Below are 17,694 nucleotides of genomic sequence, written 5' to 3' on the forward strand. Positions count from 1 at the left end.
GACTTGTATGATTTATATATCTGACAGTAACTGTGGAAAAGCCCCTGGGTTGGGAATAGTGATAAGCTGCACATACCTTCTTGAGAGGGAAATCCTGCATATGTGATGGGACCAGAATTTGGTTTATGACATGGATCACACCATTTGTGCCAACAGCATCACTGAGTATAACTTCAGCTTTGTTGTTCAAAACCAGTGTGTTCTGGAAAGGCAACAAAAACTTTTTTTTGTGAAGCATTATGGGAAAGTGAGGCTGACGCTGAATTGCTTTGATATAATGGGCCCAGACCACCTTTTCTTTGCAGCAAACAGTACTTTCATCTTTAATAAATTGTCCTTTGCTTTTAACTTTCCTCATACTCACAAAGCCAGAGTTTGAGGATAAAATAGCCTGTGTCAAAGCAAGGGTTATACAACTCCACTCTTGGCATACCGAGTAAGTGCTGAACCTTTCAGGTGAACAGGCAATCTCATTTGAAACCCTTTTATTTATTTTTGTGCATCAGAGGAGGAAAGGGAACCACTGAAGTTTTTATAAAAGGTGAATGAGAGTGGACTGGCTTAGTGTTCTGCTCCCTGTCTCTCCATGTTGGGTTACCTGGGAGTAGCTGATGTGTATCAGGTCACCATGGAGAGAGGTGATGTTGGTGATTGCTGTCAGGTCCTTGTACAACAGACTGGCACAACCCACCATGTGGTACCGGAGCACTTGAGCCATCACTCCTTTGGCAACCCAATCATTGACCTGCAGTGGGAAGTGGAGGAGTTGAGAAGCAGCTGAGAGAGGCATCTGAAGCAGAAAGCTCATGGCCAGCTCACCCACAATCCCCTCCCCTTCTACTCACTCGTGGGTCGCTGTTCAGGATGTCTGTGCGAGGGACAAACAGGGTGAAAGGGCCGGGGCCTGCGATATCTCTCATAGACAAGGCCTGCCAAGTTTAAGAGGATAAAGTAGCAATGAGTTAGTGTTTGTGATGCCACACAGGCACTGCCCTGTGGAGGGGGAGGTGGTGCTTGCAGCCCCATTGCTGCCACATGTTGAGTCCTCTTCCCTGCAACGCAAGGGTGAGAGAAAGTCCTCATGTGGGCTTTGACTCCTGGCCTCATCTGTCACCTCTGCTCACATGTATTAAATGGAAGATTTTGGTTTTTTGACTTGTCGCCACATCTCTATCTCCTCTGCAATAACAAATGGAAGACAAGGGAATTAGATTAGGAGTACTAATGGACTTGGGCTATTGCAGGTACTTCGCAATGATCACTGACAAGCTAAATTGAGAGCTCTCTTAAAGCAAGAGGAAGCCAGCTGTCTACTATGGTAGACTATGAAACTAAAATATGAGTCTTTGGGCTAGCAGACCAGTGTGCTGGTCTGTGCTGCCCTGAGGCTTCTGGTAAACAGAGAATTGCTGTTGCCAGTCTTCAAAAATCAGTGAGAGTTGGCTGCATGGACACAGAGCACCCTGTGATGTTTCAGGGAGGCAACTGAAAAGTTTGCCATTTGGAGATGCAGAAGGGGGAGTAAATGAGTGGTATGTTCTTGTTTCAGACTTCATGAGGGATATGCTGGCAGATCTCGGACTGTGAATGGGTGAGAGCTTCAGTTTTATGCCCCGTCTGGAGGCCTTACATTTCCCTGGGACCTTGGTCTTTATCATTAATACTCTAGATCATTAATACTGTTTTAGTGACAGTTAATAGTTTAAATTAGAGCATTAGTGACTGGTAATCCAAACCCAGTCCCAATTACATTGAAGGATGTTGGTACACACCAGATTCTTGCCTGCTTCTCTCCTGTATACACCCTTGGAGAAAAAAAAAAGGGAGGAGAACCCCACTCCCAAGAAAACCCCAACAAACCACAACCACTCAACCTTTTCTTACCTCTAAGTGGAAATAAAACCTCGATGTGTTTGAGTTCCTGAGAAGTTCCTGCAATTAAGAACAAGACTCTGTAACACTGCTGTAAATGCACCTCTCAGAAAAGCAAGGCAACTTCTGGTTTGGAGTAAGTGCTACGTATCTGTACTGCTTCTGTTCTGTTCTTACCTTACTCTCAAACAGCAGGCTTCTTTGAAACCTAAAACTCCCTAGTTCTGCAGTCATAATGATTGTCCACTAAGGTTTGTTTGTTTTGGCAGTTAAGGTTATCTTGCAGCATCCTGTTCCTATTCTCGGTTTCTTGGATTGGGATAATTTCAAATTCTGGGGTACAAATTTGTCCAAGAAAAAAATGGCACATTTCAACCATTGTGTTAAGTAACTGTGTGAAGAAAAACAGGAGACAGCAAATGTGCAGCACTTTACCTGGAAGATGTTGCCTCGGCACTTAAATCCATCCCCAATGTAGTTAGGTTTGCAAGTGCAGGTCCTCTCTGTCAGCTCAGTGTCATTACAAATGGCAAATTCACTGCAGCCTCCATTATTCTTGTAAGAACAAAGTGTAAAATATATAATTCCTTCATTGCCAGGTGTATAAAACAATTCCAATTCACCATTTTTTTCCCTCCCATATGTATAATTTAAAAAGGCTTAATCACAAGATCTTCTTGAAACAACATCTTTCTGGAACATCTGATGGCATAGATTTTCTTGCAAACACTAAAGAGCATGTAGGGCTTGTAAAAAAACAAGTCTCCTTTTATGCAGAGGATGTAGTTTTGATTCCCTCCTCATATGCTTAGTTCATGATGCTGTAAGGATGCAAAATATTTGCATGCAAGTCTCACTCTGCACCTTAGGGATGACTCTCAGCTTCTCTGCCAATGCAGCACTGACTTACTCTAAAGGGAACTATTTACATACTGTAAATCACTGTGATGGTGCCAGGAGCCTGAATTTATGGAGGAGCATCAGCACAGAACTATTGTTTCTTGTCTGTCTGATGGCCCAGGTCAGCTGGAACAGGGACTTGCCTTGTTCTTGTCTCTAAGACGTCTCCTGTCTGCATCTGAGTCCACTGCCAGAGCAAATTTGGGCTTGGAGCAGTGGATGCATCTCACCCATCTGCCTGCCTCCAGAAAGTTCCCTGTGCTAAGCCGAGATGTTCCTCACTCAGGAGCAGCATGTTGGAGCTCAGAGCTCTGCTCCGGCATTAGTAGGTGCTCCCCTGTTAGCACCTCAGCTTGCAAATAAATTTCTGTCCTGGGCTTGAGAGCGAATTGGGAAAAACTGAGAATCTCTCTTGTTTTCCCATTTTGTACTTATTCCATGGTGTCCTTTTTGTTGCTGATCATCTCAGAGATCCTTTCCCATGGGCCATGAGAGGGAGCAGTGGGGTCTCTGGAGTGGGGCTCTGCCAGTGGGGTCTGACTTGACAGGTCAGAGAGACGCCGGGCTGTAAGCAGTGGGTTTGGCTGGATTTGCTATGGATTTGGCTTGGCTTAGGCACGCTGTTGGCAACTTCAGCTATCTGTGAAACTTTTCTGCACAGAGGTTTGGTCATCGTGGAGCCAGGTTAGCCTCTGGTGCTTCTCAAGACGATCTTTACTTTTTAGTATATAATTAGCCTGGCATAATTAGTCAAGTGGAAGCAGAGCTGCCAGAACACAGCATAAGAAAAAGGAAAAGAATACAAAACCATAGGGAGCAGTGGCTCATAACTTTAAATTCCCCTTACTCCAGCTTCTGTTTTTGCCCTTGCTCTTTCATCTCTGCAACCTTTCAAGGTTAGAGAAAACCAGTTGACAGGCCAGGCTGGGAGGGTGAGAATTATTGCTACTGTGCTCAGAGCACAGAGGATTAATGTACATGGGAAAGTGGATATGTCCCTGCTGCAGCTTGCCAAGAGGCAGAGTAGTGCAGCTGGTGCAGAGAACCACACTGATTGCCAATATGTGGCTTGCAGTGTGAGCCAGCCTGTGCAAAACAAATGTAGCTAATTCTCAGCCTTCAGTGACAAGTGAGGGACAGAATGGGCAATGCCGCTAGATATCCTGGGTTGGGTGTTGTGGAAGGAAATGGTTTTGTTGGCTTTTTATAGGAACTCTGTATGACAAATAATTTGCTGACTTAGGTTTTACCACTACAGACCAGGGCCTGTTTCTCTGGCTTGGATTTGAAGTGGGTTATTTAAGACTCAATGATGAGTCCAGGCCCTCACTTGTGTTCTGTTCAGGCTGTGGTCGAGGAAAAGCCCTTCCTGCATATTTAGTTTCTCTCATAGTGACAACAGGAAAGCATGTACTGAACCAAGAACATTTTAGATTAGCCAAGTTAATGTAAATTGATTCTTAGCACACCTAACTTAGTTTAGAATGCGTACAACCCTCCAAAGTATAATGATTATAATAAGACCTTAAATTGTCTCCTTAAATGGATACTCACTTGTGAACACAGACTGATATATGTGCATGTTTTGCCATCTCCAGAATATCCCTTCAGGCAATTACATACTGCCTACAAAGCAAAATCAGAAAACATGCATACATTGAAAAATGCTTGAAATTTTTTTCATCACACATATATATAGTTTTTTTTTTTTTCCCCAGATAATTTCATGGTGATATGATGTGCAATTTATTAAGATAAAAGTACATCATGTCTCCCACAGTAATTTCTTGGCCAGTATGAGCAACCATAAACTGAGATTGGGAAGTAACAATTTTCAATTTCTATCTGCCTCTTCCCTACCTATCCATCTCTGGTCTCCTCTCTGCTGTCCTGGTCATTTGAAATGACCCCTCTGACATCTGCACATTATTTTCTTGCTGACAAAACAGGCTAAAACCTTAATTTGTTTTCCTCACGTTTTTTGCATATGTTGGTATTCCCCTCTCATCCCTTTCCTTCCCCTGCTTTCTTTAAGTCATGAAATGTACCTTCAAAACACACCTGGAATTGTGTCCTGATGCTACTGGCAGCTTCCCATGCAGTGGAAATGCATCTGACACTTTGTCTTAGTTACTTTATTTTGCACTTGCAGTTATCGCGAAGATGATGAATAGTTGCAAAGAAATGAATTGTATTTTCCATTTCACTGCTTAATGGTTCTCAATTTAGAATTTACATTTAATATGTAGGGATGTGAAAATTCAATGAGATTTCTGCAGCAGAAATAAAACTGGGAGGTAGTCTAATAGCAGTGTTCTTGTACCTCCTGGATGAGTGAGAGTCCTACAGAAAGCAGATGCATTTCCCTCCTATAAATTTGCCTTTGCAGTGCTGGGATTTTGTAGTGGAGGTTGTTATTACTCTGATGTTGTTATTATTCTGATGTTAATTGCATCCTCATAGGTAAGGAAGAATAAATAAACAGGAAGAATAAATAAACAGCTACTACTTCTATCCCCAGTGAGGGTGTATGGAAGAAAATAGCCATCACCTGTCTTGTCTAGAGGGAGGGGGAAGGGGTTGAGTGACTCTGTCCTCCCACCAGAAATGTGCTGACTTGTAAAGGACAGTGGAGGCAGAGTTATTTGTTTGCACTGGCAAAAAGGGCTGCTGGGTTTGTTGTCCTTTCTGTCCCTGAACAACTGGAAGGCAGGAGGTGGCTTTGACTCCTGCTTTCTTTTTCCTGCCTTGATCCTGAAGAATAACCATTGTGCAGTTCTCACTGGAGGATTACAGTCCTGCCAACAGCCAACATGAAACCACAGGGAGATGAAAAGAAGTGCTACAACCAGGGAGTTCAGCTTCTTTGGAAACTGTTAGAAAAATAAAATCACTAATCTGTGTCGCTCCACTGTCCTGACTGATCCGCTTCTCCTTTGTCCCCCTTTCTCTTTGGAGAGTATGTGGTACCTCTGTGTGGGAGAAGAGATCAGCAGAGGAGCGCGTGGATGCTGGAATGCTGTAAACCCTACGCAAGAGCTATGATTTAGGCCATTTTGTTTCCTTGTGAATACATTTGAGCTGTGCAGGGAGAAGGGCTAGTCTAAAATAGAATTTTTCCATGGACAGTTTCTAAAACAAGAAAAGAAACATCATCTAGCAATACTTTCAAACTGACAGGTTTTCACATCAAAACCTTCCAGGAGGGAGAGAAACAACCACTTGAAATAGCAAAACACTGCTTTCCTCTGCAGTTTTGGATTTCTTTCACTGAAATTGACTTTTTAAAAATTTTTGTCTGCTCTCCCCTTCAAATGCCTTTTTGAGGGAAGCATATACTTTTCAGAATTGTTATGAAATTCACTTTTCTACATAAAAAACAAAGTTGACATGGGGAAATCTTTCTTTACACATAGTAAACACTTGACCAGGCCTATTTTTCTTCACTAACAAAGTACTCACTTGATTGGGTCCAGTCTGTGTGCATTCTGCATTTCTATCACATCCACCATTGTTCACCAGACAAGGGTTGATTTCTTTATAAAACAGAAACAGTGTAATAAAGAGAGAGAAATTCTGAAAACCCAAGGAGGAAGAAGTTAAAGCATACCAGAAATTCAGATTTATGACAAAATTAATTCCCCCAGCTATGTAGTACCTCAGTCTAGGTCTTCAGCTGTCTTGGTGAATGCTAAAGCCCTGCTAGCAGCGTTTCTGAAACCAAACCTGGGGAGGTGTGGTATGGTATCTAAAAGTCTTAGTTTGTGAAGGTCAGAGGAGTGTGTTTCAGGCTGCTGAAGATGGGGTTATCCTTGCTAGAGGTAGATGTTGTTTGATAAGACTGTTCTTTGCTGCTGCAGGTGTGTGGTTTGCCAAGTAGTACCAGCCATGTGGCAGGAAGAGATGCCTTTGGCATTGGGGATATGCTATCAGCAAGTTGTACTTGATGCCATGATGACTTTTTGCCTTTTCTTTTATACCCCTGTTATACCTTTTTTACAACTTCTGTATTCTTAGTGCTTTTTGCCTATATTCTTGGACTTGTTTGTCAAGCTGAGAGACTAAACATTTTAGAAGCTTCGTAGCTAGGGATCAGTGTGCCCCAGACCCCAAGGTCCTCTCCAGAACACATTTTGTAAACTGAGATAGAACCGTCCAGGGGAAGGCTCCTTGGGGAGGGGAGCTCACTCGAGCCTCCCCCTAGATATGCTAATTAGTAAGACCTATAATGTTATACCAGATCTTTTGGGGGTGTGCATTTCGGTGCATTCGACCTGGATGTGTGCACCTAAGGATCCTTACAATAAATATCAAGGTAAAATCCCTTTTCCCCTTCTAACCGTGTATGACTCTTGATTTTAACACCAGGAAAAGGCATCACATTTCTGGGTCAGAGTGGAAGAAGAACCATCCCCCTGCAGGAAAACTTGCTCCCGTGCTATTCCTCTGTGTGATATATGAGACAGGGCCAGTGCTTACCAATGCAGACGATCCCATCTCCGGTGTAGCCGGCACTGCAGACACAGGCTCTGTTTCCTGGTGTTGTTCTCCTGCACTCTGCCTTGGCAGAACAGCCCCCGTTGCTGCTCTCACAGGCATCAATAGCTGAGCAGGGACAACAGCAGAGATTAAACCAAAGTGCTGGACTGGCTTCTTGCTTCTCATGAGGATCTGTCTCCATCTTTTAAAGGGATTTACTAATGCTTTCAGCACACAGAATCTTTCTGAATTAAGAGGTCACAGACTTCATTAGTGCCAGATACTTAATACCCATTATTGTTTCAAGAGGGAAAGTTGAGATGATGTTTCTAGTCTGGTATGTTAGAGTTCATCCAGACTGATTTTCAGTAACTTTCCGTCTTCCAATTCTGCCCATTTCAACAAAGCACCAAAAAAAGGGATGTTTGTGTTCTTCTCTAGCTTAAATGGCCATTTAAGCATTTCCTGAGCTTGGCATTTTCTGCACACAGATCATATAACTTCTCTTGCAGGAAGTCTAGAACATAATGCCACCCAGCCCTCCTGTGACAGAAAGTCCTGGTTCTTATTCAGGTGGATACTCATCCTGTTTCTCCAACTCTGGATGAGCTGGATGATCATAACTTGAGAGCAGAGAGCGAGCCCTGTCTGGTCTTCAGTGTGGCTCAAATCAACCTGAATATTGCTTTAATTTTTGTTTCAAATTACCCTAAATTGCTGTTTCAGCAATGTCAGATGAGGAAGTTGATTTTTTTCTGCATCTAGTTTTGCCCAGGAGTCCTCTATAGGAGAACAAGGGTGAGTGGGGAGTTGCTTTGGGTGACCTGTGTCACCCAGCTCTTCCTGCACATGGGGAATTGCCCCCCAATAGATCAAAATGGATTTGTCTGTCTTGTGCCAGAAGAGAAAATTAAAGCAGGCAGAGTAAGAGAGGCAAAATTTGGGATCAGGACCCTGCAAGCCATCGTGAGTAAGTAGAAAAATGGGCTTCTGTTCTCAAAAGAATCAGTGTTTTAATTAGTTAAGAATTAAGAAAAATTACAATTATGATTATTGTAGCTGGAAGTAGTCTATTTTGGATAACCCAGATTCTTGGAGCACCATCTAGGATAAGGTGCTATTGCCCCTTTCTGAGGGTCTCTTAAATCTCTCTAGTCTAAAGAAAGGGGTTTTACCACACCAGAAATCTGAGCAAGATCAGAAAGCTGAGGAAATGGTAGAGCTACACAGCTTCCAATAGCTGGAAGTGTTATTGTACCCTGAATTGGCCTCCCTTTGCTGGGCTGTGCTGGGAAAGGGAGTAAAAGTCGCAAACCAGGTTTCATTTCTCTGCAAACAATGGGCTGGGGCTGTGCACAGCATGTTCCCTTTTCTCTGGTCTCCCTCAACACAATACCTCACAACTTGGAGATTTGGAGCCCTTTGTTTGCTATGAATCCGCACCTGTTGGGCTGCTATTTGTTTTGAGGGAACTGGCAACAATTCTTGCTCTTTAACTGGTGCATGGGGAAGTGCTCATCTCTCACCAGCTCTACTGTGACCAGAGAGTGCTTCAAGCATGCTTATTTGTTTTTTTTTTTTTTTTTTTTTCTAAAAGGGAAGAAACAAAGTTCACTTGCCTGTGCAGAATGTCCCGTTCCCCTCAAACCCAGCTGCACACTTGCAATAGGCAGTGCCATTTGATAGGAGAAGGCAGCTAATGAGAAAAAAAAGGAGGGAGGCAACATTTAAAAGAGGGGGGAAAAAAAACTGGTCAGGCCTTTTGTACAACCCTCATTTTTGTGAGTTGTTCTGAAGGTAATGTTGCATAGAAATAACAAGGCATTTAACCATACAGTAGAAGAGGTAGCTAAAATGATAAAAATGGACCTAGTTGGACCAAGCTTTTCAAATGTATTTTGGATGTATTATTTTAGCTATTAGAATTACATACTTTGGTCTTTAAGTATCCCAATTTTTTTTTGGTGCAGAACTCCAGAATTTGCATGTCTATCCATCCAAAGAGCTGTGCACAATTTTTGTTTGTGTGCACTCAATTTATGGGAGGATGCATCCATCAGAGTTCATCATTCCCCCTACTCTTGCCATGCCTGCACCTATCCTCACACTTACAGGTGTATGTCAGTGGATGAAAAATACACAACAGAAGAACAATCTGCTTCTGTCAGAAACACAGTCTTGATTCCAGAGTGTGTGGGGTCCCCATAAGCAAATCTGAGAGTGTCGTTCTGCCAAAAAGCCTGGTAAAATATTGCTACTATGAACTGAAGGTCACAAACACACGGGGGAGAGAATGACCTACATCTGGGAAAAAGGGGATTTGCCCCTCTGGTTTCTCAAATCCTACAGAAGAACTGTGACTGAAAATGTGGAGTCTTTGTAGCCACCTTTCCTTGTTTTTTTGAAATGTCTTGGCTAGTATAAATCTTGCTGTCTGGTCAGTGTTGAGGGGACAGATGCACTTCAGTAAATGGCTCAGTGGGGCTCACTCGCTCCTTTGAAAACTAGTTAGTGTCCCAGTATTGGTGCTGGACTGGTGAGAGCATTTTTCTTTTGTTGTCGTTTGTATATTTTGATGTGAAGAGGAGAGCTTTGAACTTTTTGTCTTCATCATCATCTACATTAGATTTCCATTGCTCCTTATCTCTGTGAGATATGCTGCTGAGAAGTCATGAGCGAGGTGAACTATGGTTTTTGCCTTGCAAGAGATCCCCTTTTTCTCCCCTCTCCTCTAAATAAGTACATTTCATACATACTTAGCACTGGTGTGGCACGAGGCGTTACATGCATCGTCTTCGATTTCTGCAAGTGGAAAAAAATTGAAGCAGGGATCAGAACCTTTTGGGTCAGTTGTTGACTTCTAGGTTCAGAGTGTCTTGTTCCTACCATGTGGAGCTGGAGTCTGAGTTCTGCATCAGGCAACTGTGCTCTCAGTCTCTATAGAGACTCCATCTGTGGGGTCTGTGTAGATCAGTGGATACCACTGAAATTCACTTGGAAGGGTTGTGTCCTACTGTCAGGAAAACATTTCACCTGTCGTCATTGATCTGTATTTACTCGGGTGAATCTTGCATGATATTATTTTAGCTGTTAGAATTCCGTGCTTTGGTCTTTAAGTATCCCATTTTTAATATATTTTTATATGAATTATATAAGGGTAGGTTTTCTAAAGGAAATGACATTTTTCTCAGGTGTAGTAACTACAGCAACCCTCTTATAAAACTCTGCTTATTACTAATTATTTCCCTGGGAAAATTTAAAACTGATATTGAATGTTACTATTAATGTGTTTGTAACTTGTTTTTGTTTTATATTATAGGTAGGGTTTTGAAATAGTTACTGCATAATTTTAATTATGTCTAAATAGAATATAATTTGATTTGATATAGGAGCTGTATTAAGCCAGCACAAAATGATTTATTTGCTAATTTTTTTAAATCACATTAGCAAGAACATAATTTAATATCTGGTGTTGTACAGCTACATCAATTTATTGAAGCACTTGAGAGGCTTTTGATCTGAGGGTCAAAATGTCCTGGGTAATCCTGCTCTAGAAAACATATAGCTTTAATAAATGGGATATTCTTTTGGGACAGATAGAGGGTGACACAGGTAGAGAATTAGCTAAGTAAGTGTCTCAGTGTCATGAGCAGTATCTCAGCTATCTCTCTAATAATACAGTAATTAATTGCCATAGCACTGGAATGTGACCCATATTTCACTGCCTGGGGGAAGCTGCACTGGGATCTGATCGTGGCTGTAGTTCTGTCATTTTCTGAAATGCACACTTTTTACCTCAGGTAAAAAAAGGCAGGACACTCACCAGTCTCACACGTCACTCCTCTCCAGCCAACGTCACATTCACAGGAGCCGTCCCCATCGATCCCGCTGCTGCATTTCCCATGGACACAAGTGCACACTGTGGAAGAGGTGGGGGAAGCCACTGTCCCTGGCAGTGTAGCAGTGTGGGCAGCAAGGGGCAGGAAGTACAGTGGGGGTGGCCCAGACATCACCTGGTGATGGCATCTTCTGCTCTAGGCTGTTTCATTGCTTTGTCTGTGCCTTTTGGTTTCTAATGACACAATAACTCTAAATTCAAACTATGCTTATCTTCCTCTATTCCCAGGGTCTGAAACTGTATTTTAATAGGAAAGAATTAGTGAGAAATAGCAGTGCTAAAGAGGATTGTTTTTGCTGGATTCTTTTCTAAGTCAGTGGTGTGCCAGAGTAGAAGACGCTGTCTCCAGCCAAGGGATGAGAGAGCAAACACCATTATGGGGAAAGAAAAGAGGTTAATGATGTTTTTTAAGACTCTGGCCTATTACCCTGAAATTGCAGTACCTTTCTAGAATCTAGAGTGGACGTGGTTAGAAGATAAAAGGGGAAGGTTTGTACACCTGGCAAGGCGAGCAAAGCTCCTGTGTGGTTTGGGGAGCTCAGTACCTTGGTCACAGTTGGGGCCGTATTTGCCCTCGCTGCAGCTCTCGCAGGCTGTGCCCACAAACCCCTCCTCGCACTGGCAGGTGCCCGTGCCGTTGATGCCATCCAGGCACACGCCGTTCCCGAAGCAGGCGCTCCCGGCTTTTCCCGGGCAGGGCTGGCACTGCTGGCCGAAGAACCCCGCGCAGCACTCCCTGGTCTGGAAACCCAGAAATGCTGTTCTGAGGGTCGGGGTGGCGAGCAGGGCAAACGGGAGATCTGGATTTTTACAAGGGCTTGTAGTGATGGGACAAGGGGGAATGGCTTCAAGCTGAAAGAGGGTAGGTTTAATTAGGTATAAGGAAGAAATTCTTTACTGTGAGGGTGGTGAGACACTGGCACAGGAGGCCCAGGGAAATTATGGACGCTCCATCCCTGGAAGTGTTCAAGGCCGGATTGGATTGGGCTTTGAGAAACCTGGTGTAGGGGAAGGTGTCCCTGGACATGGCAGAGGGGTGGGAATGAAGATATTTAAGTTCCCTTCCAACCCAAACTAGTCTTTGATTCAGTGATTTTTAGCAGTACATCAGCTCTGCTGGTCTGTGATCACACTTCTCAACATGCCAGGACTCAGGCTGTCACCCCCAGTCCTTGGTGGGACCCAGGTACTCTTCACCACCCCAGGGAAATGTGGACAGAATTTCTAGGGACAAACATAGGGTTACCCTTCCCAAACCTGTGCTCTGTCTTCTACACCATGTCAGCTCCTGGCTTTCCCTGTGCTTTAACCTTTCAACCTCTGCTGTGTCCAGAATAAAGGCCAATAAACATATTGCCAGGAACTGCCCTGACATGCTGTATGAGCTTAGTGGGAATTATGAAGAGGGTGAAGCTCAGAGAAGGGGGTTCCTGGCCACCACCATAGAAATGTACCCCAATAAAAAGAGTGAACTCACAATGATGGTTTTAGCACACTTGGGCTGGCACCCGATCTGGATGGTGTACAGTCTCATGTGGTTTTCTGTGAGGACACAGTACTTCTTCTCCCCTGCCTGAGCAAATATTGGAGAAACAGATGCACTTCTGAATAATACTGATCAGCTACTTTCAAATGCGTTAAAATTATGCATGCTGTGCACTGACTCACACGTTCACAATTAAAATGAAGGAAATACTTATAGAGATAAAAATGTATTAGCTAAATAATTTCTAGTGAGCATATGATCAGTTTAACTCAGTGTCTTGTGGTGTTTTAAAGATGTCTAAAATTGTCTTGCTCAGAACTGAACAGATTCTACTCAGAAGTTTTACAAACATTTTTTTTTTCATTTTTCACATTTTCTGATCTTTCTAGTTCCTCTTGGAAAACTGAGTTATGAAGTTCTGCAAAAGCAGCTGTTGAAACATTATCTTCCAGGTATGAACACAATTGGGAAAGATTATTTGCTGAAGAAAGCTTTTGATCTCAGTACACCCTTGTGAGGAGATTGAGACAAGCATCCATCCAGCCTTTCATTGTAAAGGAATTGTTAATGATTTTGAGTTTTACCCATGAGGACTTAAATTTGGTTTTGCCAGTCAAGTACTTCGATGAGGTGGATGAGACTTGATCTGCTTTGGAATACCATTACTGGCATAATTAATTAAAAAATAATAAATAATAAAGGAAAATATACTTATGTAATCCCAGTGGAAGGGCTTTTGCAGATAGGTTAGGTACCAATAAACTCTAAATATCTGCAGTTCCCATGTGTTGGACCTGGGAATCCAAAGTCTCTATAATCTCCAAGTCTCCTTGTGACCCTAACTCACAGCATGTTGCTGGGGAGGGATTGAGTTTGCCCTTCTGTACATCTCTGGTTTGAAGGGCTCTAATTCCTTCTGGAGCATGCATATTTCAGACCACATTTAACTCCCTTAAGTTTTGCATGGTAGAGGTAAACTTTGCAGTTTGAGGAGTCTTTAGTTGTCCTAGTGCATATGAGAAACCGGCCTTGAAAGATTAGTTTTATCTTTAAGCTGCCCTTCTGCTACCTTGATCCCAGGTAGATTAAAAAAAAAAAAAATCTCTAAGGTCAGGGTGGATTGAGTCTATTGACTATAAGCATTATATGTAGCAGGCTGAAGTAAATACTGTATCTTCTGTTGAAACTGAGGCAATTATATTAAAAACAGGATTGAATGCATCTGTAGTCAGTTTTGATATAAAAAAGTCAACAACCCTAGCATTAATGAAAAAATACTTACTATTTCTTTTGTTCCTGGGGGACAACTTGATGGTTGTGAACAAATTCTGCACTTCTCCTTAAGCAACACAGATGAGAGGTAGTTAACAGACTGTACAGAGCTGCAGGCAGGTTGTTTCATGGAAAAAACATGATTTCCAGCCATATTTCTAAATCTAGTCCTTGAGGGGCATTATTAGGATAACCTATTAGGTAAAGATGTTGAGGGAAGCTGTCCTGCTCAGCAAGGAAGGATATCCCTACGAGCGCCTCTGTGGGAATACTCTTCCCCCAAGGGGAAGAGGGAAAAATCATTTGGTCATTTTTGTTTGCTCTTCTAAAGTGATGCTTCCCACTTTATAAACAAGTAACCTGGCTACAAAGACATAGAATACTGCATTATTATTATTATCTGAATATTAGAGCTCAGGAATGTCTTGTTCCTGAGCTACTCTGCCTATATTTTATCCAGGCTGTCAGAACACTGATTTCAGGACCAAAGCTGTCCTAGGAGATGCTAAAACTCTGGTAGGAATATCCTTTGTGGAAAATGTGTGCATTCCTTGCTGGGAAGCAATATCACATGTCCTACACATTTGAGCTGTGTTTGGCTGTAGGTTTCTCTGAGGGGCCTTTAAGCATCTATACAAACAGGACCACTTACAGTGATCACGGTGTTATTGATATCACATCTGTTCTTCTGGATTTCCAGGACCTTTCCCAGCCCATGAATAATTCCTTTGTCTGTGGCAACATTTGCATAGCTTATAGGAGCATCGTTTACATATAGCTGCAAAAGACATGCAATCAGTTAGAGAGCAGCAGAGGTGTTCCACAGCTCTGTGGTAACCTGAGCAGCGGGAGGTGGGAGAAAGGGAAATGCATAGGGATCACTTAAGCAAAACCAACAAAGGTAGTTAGCATCAGGCACTTGCTCATATTCCAGCTGCTCCATTTAACTGCTTCACTGCATTGGAAGGCATGGCAAAAGCATGCCAAAAAAGGTGGGTTTCCTGTGTCTGGGGCATGAGGGGCTTCAAGGAAACCCTTCCAGCAGCTGCTCTTTCAAGGAGGACTTTAATTGACTCGATGCTACCCCCCACTCCCATCGTGCTCTCACCAGCAGCAGTCCCACTGCAGGTGCTTTTTCAAGGCTCAGCTGTGACCAGAGCAAAGGGCAGGGCTGAAACTCTGCTGGTGAGGAGCTTTCTTCCTTTGCCTATACCCAGAGGAAGTTCCAAGACAGAAAAGGAGGACCAAGTTCCCTTCCTGGCCCTGTCTCTTAATCTTGCTGTGCCTGATTTTTCCACAAGTGGTATTGAAAGGCAATTGATATTTGTTGCCCAGTGCTTTGAGCTCCTAGGATTGAAAGTGGACTAACTCCCCAGAAGATACAATTAATGTTTTATAGTTGGGGGCAGGTTTCTAATAGCCCTTGGAAGTCAGATTAATGACTGCTTTGCAATGCAGGCTTGTAGTTGCTAGGGACAGATGTCTAAAATTCAATCTAAATGTGAACAGCACTACTGAAATCAAATTCAATCAAAGATACCTTCAAGGGTGACTTTGAATTGAGCAGGTCTGAGACAGGCCTTGCATCTGAGTGACAGCTTTTGTGCTGTTAAGTCACAGAAGCTAATGAGGGATGCACAATTCCTTTTGACTGTGTGTCAGTTTAAAGTTGAAGCTGGAGTTGTAAAAAGCAGGAAACCTGTTTCTCCCAGCAAGTGCAGACTGCAGTACCTGGCTGTTGTGGAGGAAGAACCCAACCTGGTAGGAGAACCCCAGCATGGTCTCCCTGTGCATGCCATTGTGCAGGTTGTTCTTCAGGAGCTTCTCATCCAGCACAACATGATAGCGGATTTGGCCCTCATCCTGCCAACACACAATTACATTCAGAGTTATGTAACAAAACCTGAAAAGTTACTAAGGAAAGCATTTTCCAAAGGGTTCGAGCCAAACATAAATTGCCTGGATTTAAAGAGAAGCTTCTCCAGTAGGCAGGTATTTAATATTTACTCCTGTAGAGAGCCTGCATTCTTGTCATAATGAAAATTTTATTGACCATGGAGGATGAAAGACAATGAAACTGGGAGGACCAAGGTTTGCTTGAGCCTGAAACATCTGTTTTTGTGCATAGGGTTGGCTGATAAACTCAGGGAAAAGTCAGATGACTTTTTAGGCCTCTGAAATTCATGGGTTCTTTTGACATCAAAAACTGTATATTCACGAGTGCTATTGTAATCTTTCCATACCTATTCCTTATTCCTTTAGGAATCCCTGAGTAACCTATAAGGGAATAAACTGTAGGCGAATGTTTAGAATAATTTTTATATATATATATTTATATATATAATCTTTAAAGGCATCTTCAGTCAGTAAAGACTGAGAGTCATGTCTGTTAATTGAAAAGTTTTCTATGCCTAGTTGGTTGAGTGTATTCGTATTTCATGGAAAAGTGATGAAGTTACTTTCTGTACACCAAAATTTTGTGTGGGCTTCCCAAGGCTTCTGCATCTTGTTTTGAAGCAGAAGACTCCCAGAACTCTACCCTACTGGGAGGAGGAAGCAGAGGCAGGATGTGTTGATGAGAGATTGACCAATGTGAGAGGAGCTGGGGCATTTGGAGAGGTTAGGAGCTGCCTAGCCAACAGACAGTGCTGCTGCAACTTTGCCTTTGCAGTAAAAGGTCCTTGTGGGAAATCCTGTTTCTCACTGTTCCCTTGTTCCAAATGTCCGTGCTGCTCCTGGCTCTTCTGCTCCTTCAAAAGTGTGTGAAAGCATGAAGCAGCTCCAGGATGTGAGATTTGTGATGTGGTCTGGCTGTGCCCACCAAGTGAAATAGTGGCCTTGATGTCTCTTAGGGCTGGCCCTGTTCCATAGATTTGGCGAAGAAATATTTGCAGATGAGAAAGTGGGAATTAAGATAGAGCTAGTCTCCATCAGTGTCCAGCCCAATTTAATATCCTGAATTTGATGAACTGGAAGAAAATCTAACTCTGATCCATCTTGATTTCTGTCTTTAATCACCAGCAGAGTTAGGATATCTCACCTCATCAGGGCCAAGAAATGGGGTCTCCTCCCTGTGCCAAACTCTTCCCTCTGCACTAGAGTTGTCCCAGGGGTTTCACAAGGAGGTTAAGCCTCAGGCACACTTAACCTTATGGTTGTTTTCTGATTTTTTTTTTTTTTTTTTGGCCAGATTGCCATGTCACAAAAGGTTGCGAGGATGGCAGAAAGATTGAAGAAACATTGGTGAGTAGTGGAAATGAAAATTATTTCTGTGTGTGTGTGTAATCCAGATCTACTGGGACTGATGTCCTATGTGTCTCTCAAACTTTGTCATAAATTCTTCTTGTAGTGATGTGGAAATGATGATGTTTTGTCAGGAAACAACTAAAATAGTGTTCACAAGTCATTTGAGCAGATGGAGCTTGATCACTTGTGAACATGGGATTTTGCCGTGGGTCTACTGTTGGTAAATGATCTGGGATGAGTCATTTGAACCCTGTGCTCCTCAGCTTCCTGGCTGTAAGTGTGAAGACCATGCAAGTAGGGATAGAATGTGGCAGGGTAACTATTTCTAGAAGAGATAGGGAAGAATTAATGCCATTGGGCAAGTCATGGGTGAAGCTTCTTCTGAAAGGTGTGTGGCTCTTGATATGGGCAATCCATAAAGCTGTACCAAATTGGAGAAAATACGAAGAAAGCTGCTGGGAAGATGCAGAAAAAGGATAGCTTATCTTGGGAGGAAACCAATAGGGTTGAGAAGGGGGTTTGAACTTGTAACTGTGTCAGG

At 42.8% G+C, this 17,694-nt stretch overlaps 1 protein-coding gene across 1 annotated transcript in view; it reads right to left on the bottom strand.

Moving 5' to 3' along the window:
* Positions 1 to 17,694, bottom strand: part of STAB2 (stabilin 2) — a 77,790-nt gene that overhangs the window by 18,444 nt on the left and 41,652 nt on the right. The window contains exons 32-47 of the mRNA XM_020584738.2: positions 15,639 to 15,770; positions 14,560 to 14,685; positions 13,918 to 13,974; positions 12,627 to 12,722; positions 11,695 to 11,890; positions 11,075 to 11,170; positions 10,008 to 10,053; positions 8,871 to 8,947; positions 7,252 to 7,377; positions 6,235 to 6,308; positions 4,327 to 4,398; positions 2,308 to 2,427; positions 1,885 to 1,932; positions 846 to 929; positions 599 to 745; positions 77 to 202 (exon numbers count right to left, since the gene is read on the bottom strand). Coding sequence (XP_020440327.2) covers positions 77 to 202; positions 599 to 745; positions 846 to 929; positions 1,885 to 1,932; positions 2,308 to 2,427; positions 4,327 to 4,398; positions 6,235 to 6,308; positions 7,252 to 7,377; positions 8,871 to 8,947; positions 10,008 to 10,053; positions 11,075 to 11,170; positions 11,695 to 11,890; positions 12,627 to 12,722; positions 13,918 to 13,974; positions 14,560 to 14,685; positions 15,639 to 15,770 — 1,623 coding nt within the window. The remainder of the gene's footprint in view (positions 1 to 76; positions 203 to 598; positions 746 to 845; positions 930 to 1,884; positions 1,933 to 2,307; positions 2,428 to 4,326; positions 4,399 to 6,234; positions 6,309 to 7,251; positions 7,378 to 8,870; positions 8,948 to 10,007; positions 10,054 to 11,074; positions 11,171 to 11,694; positions 11,891 to 12,626; positions 12,723 to 13,917; positions 13,975 to 14,559; positions 14,686 to 15,638; positions 15,771 to 17,694) is intronic.

The sequence above is a fragment of the Corvus cornix genome, chromosome 1A, assembly GCF_000738735.6.
Source record: "Corvus cornix cornix isolate S_Up_H32 chromosome 1A, ASM73873v5, whole genome shotgun sequence".
In the NCBI taxonomy this organism is placed as follows: Eukaryota; Metazoa; Chordata; class Aves; order Passeriformes; family Corvidae; genus Corvus; species Corvus cornix.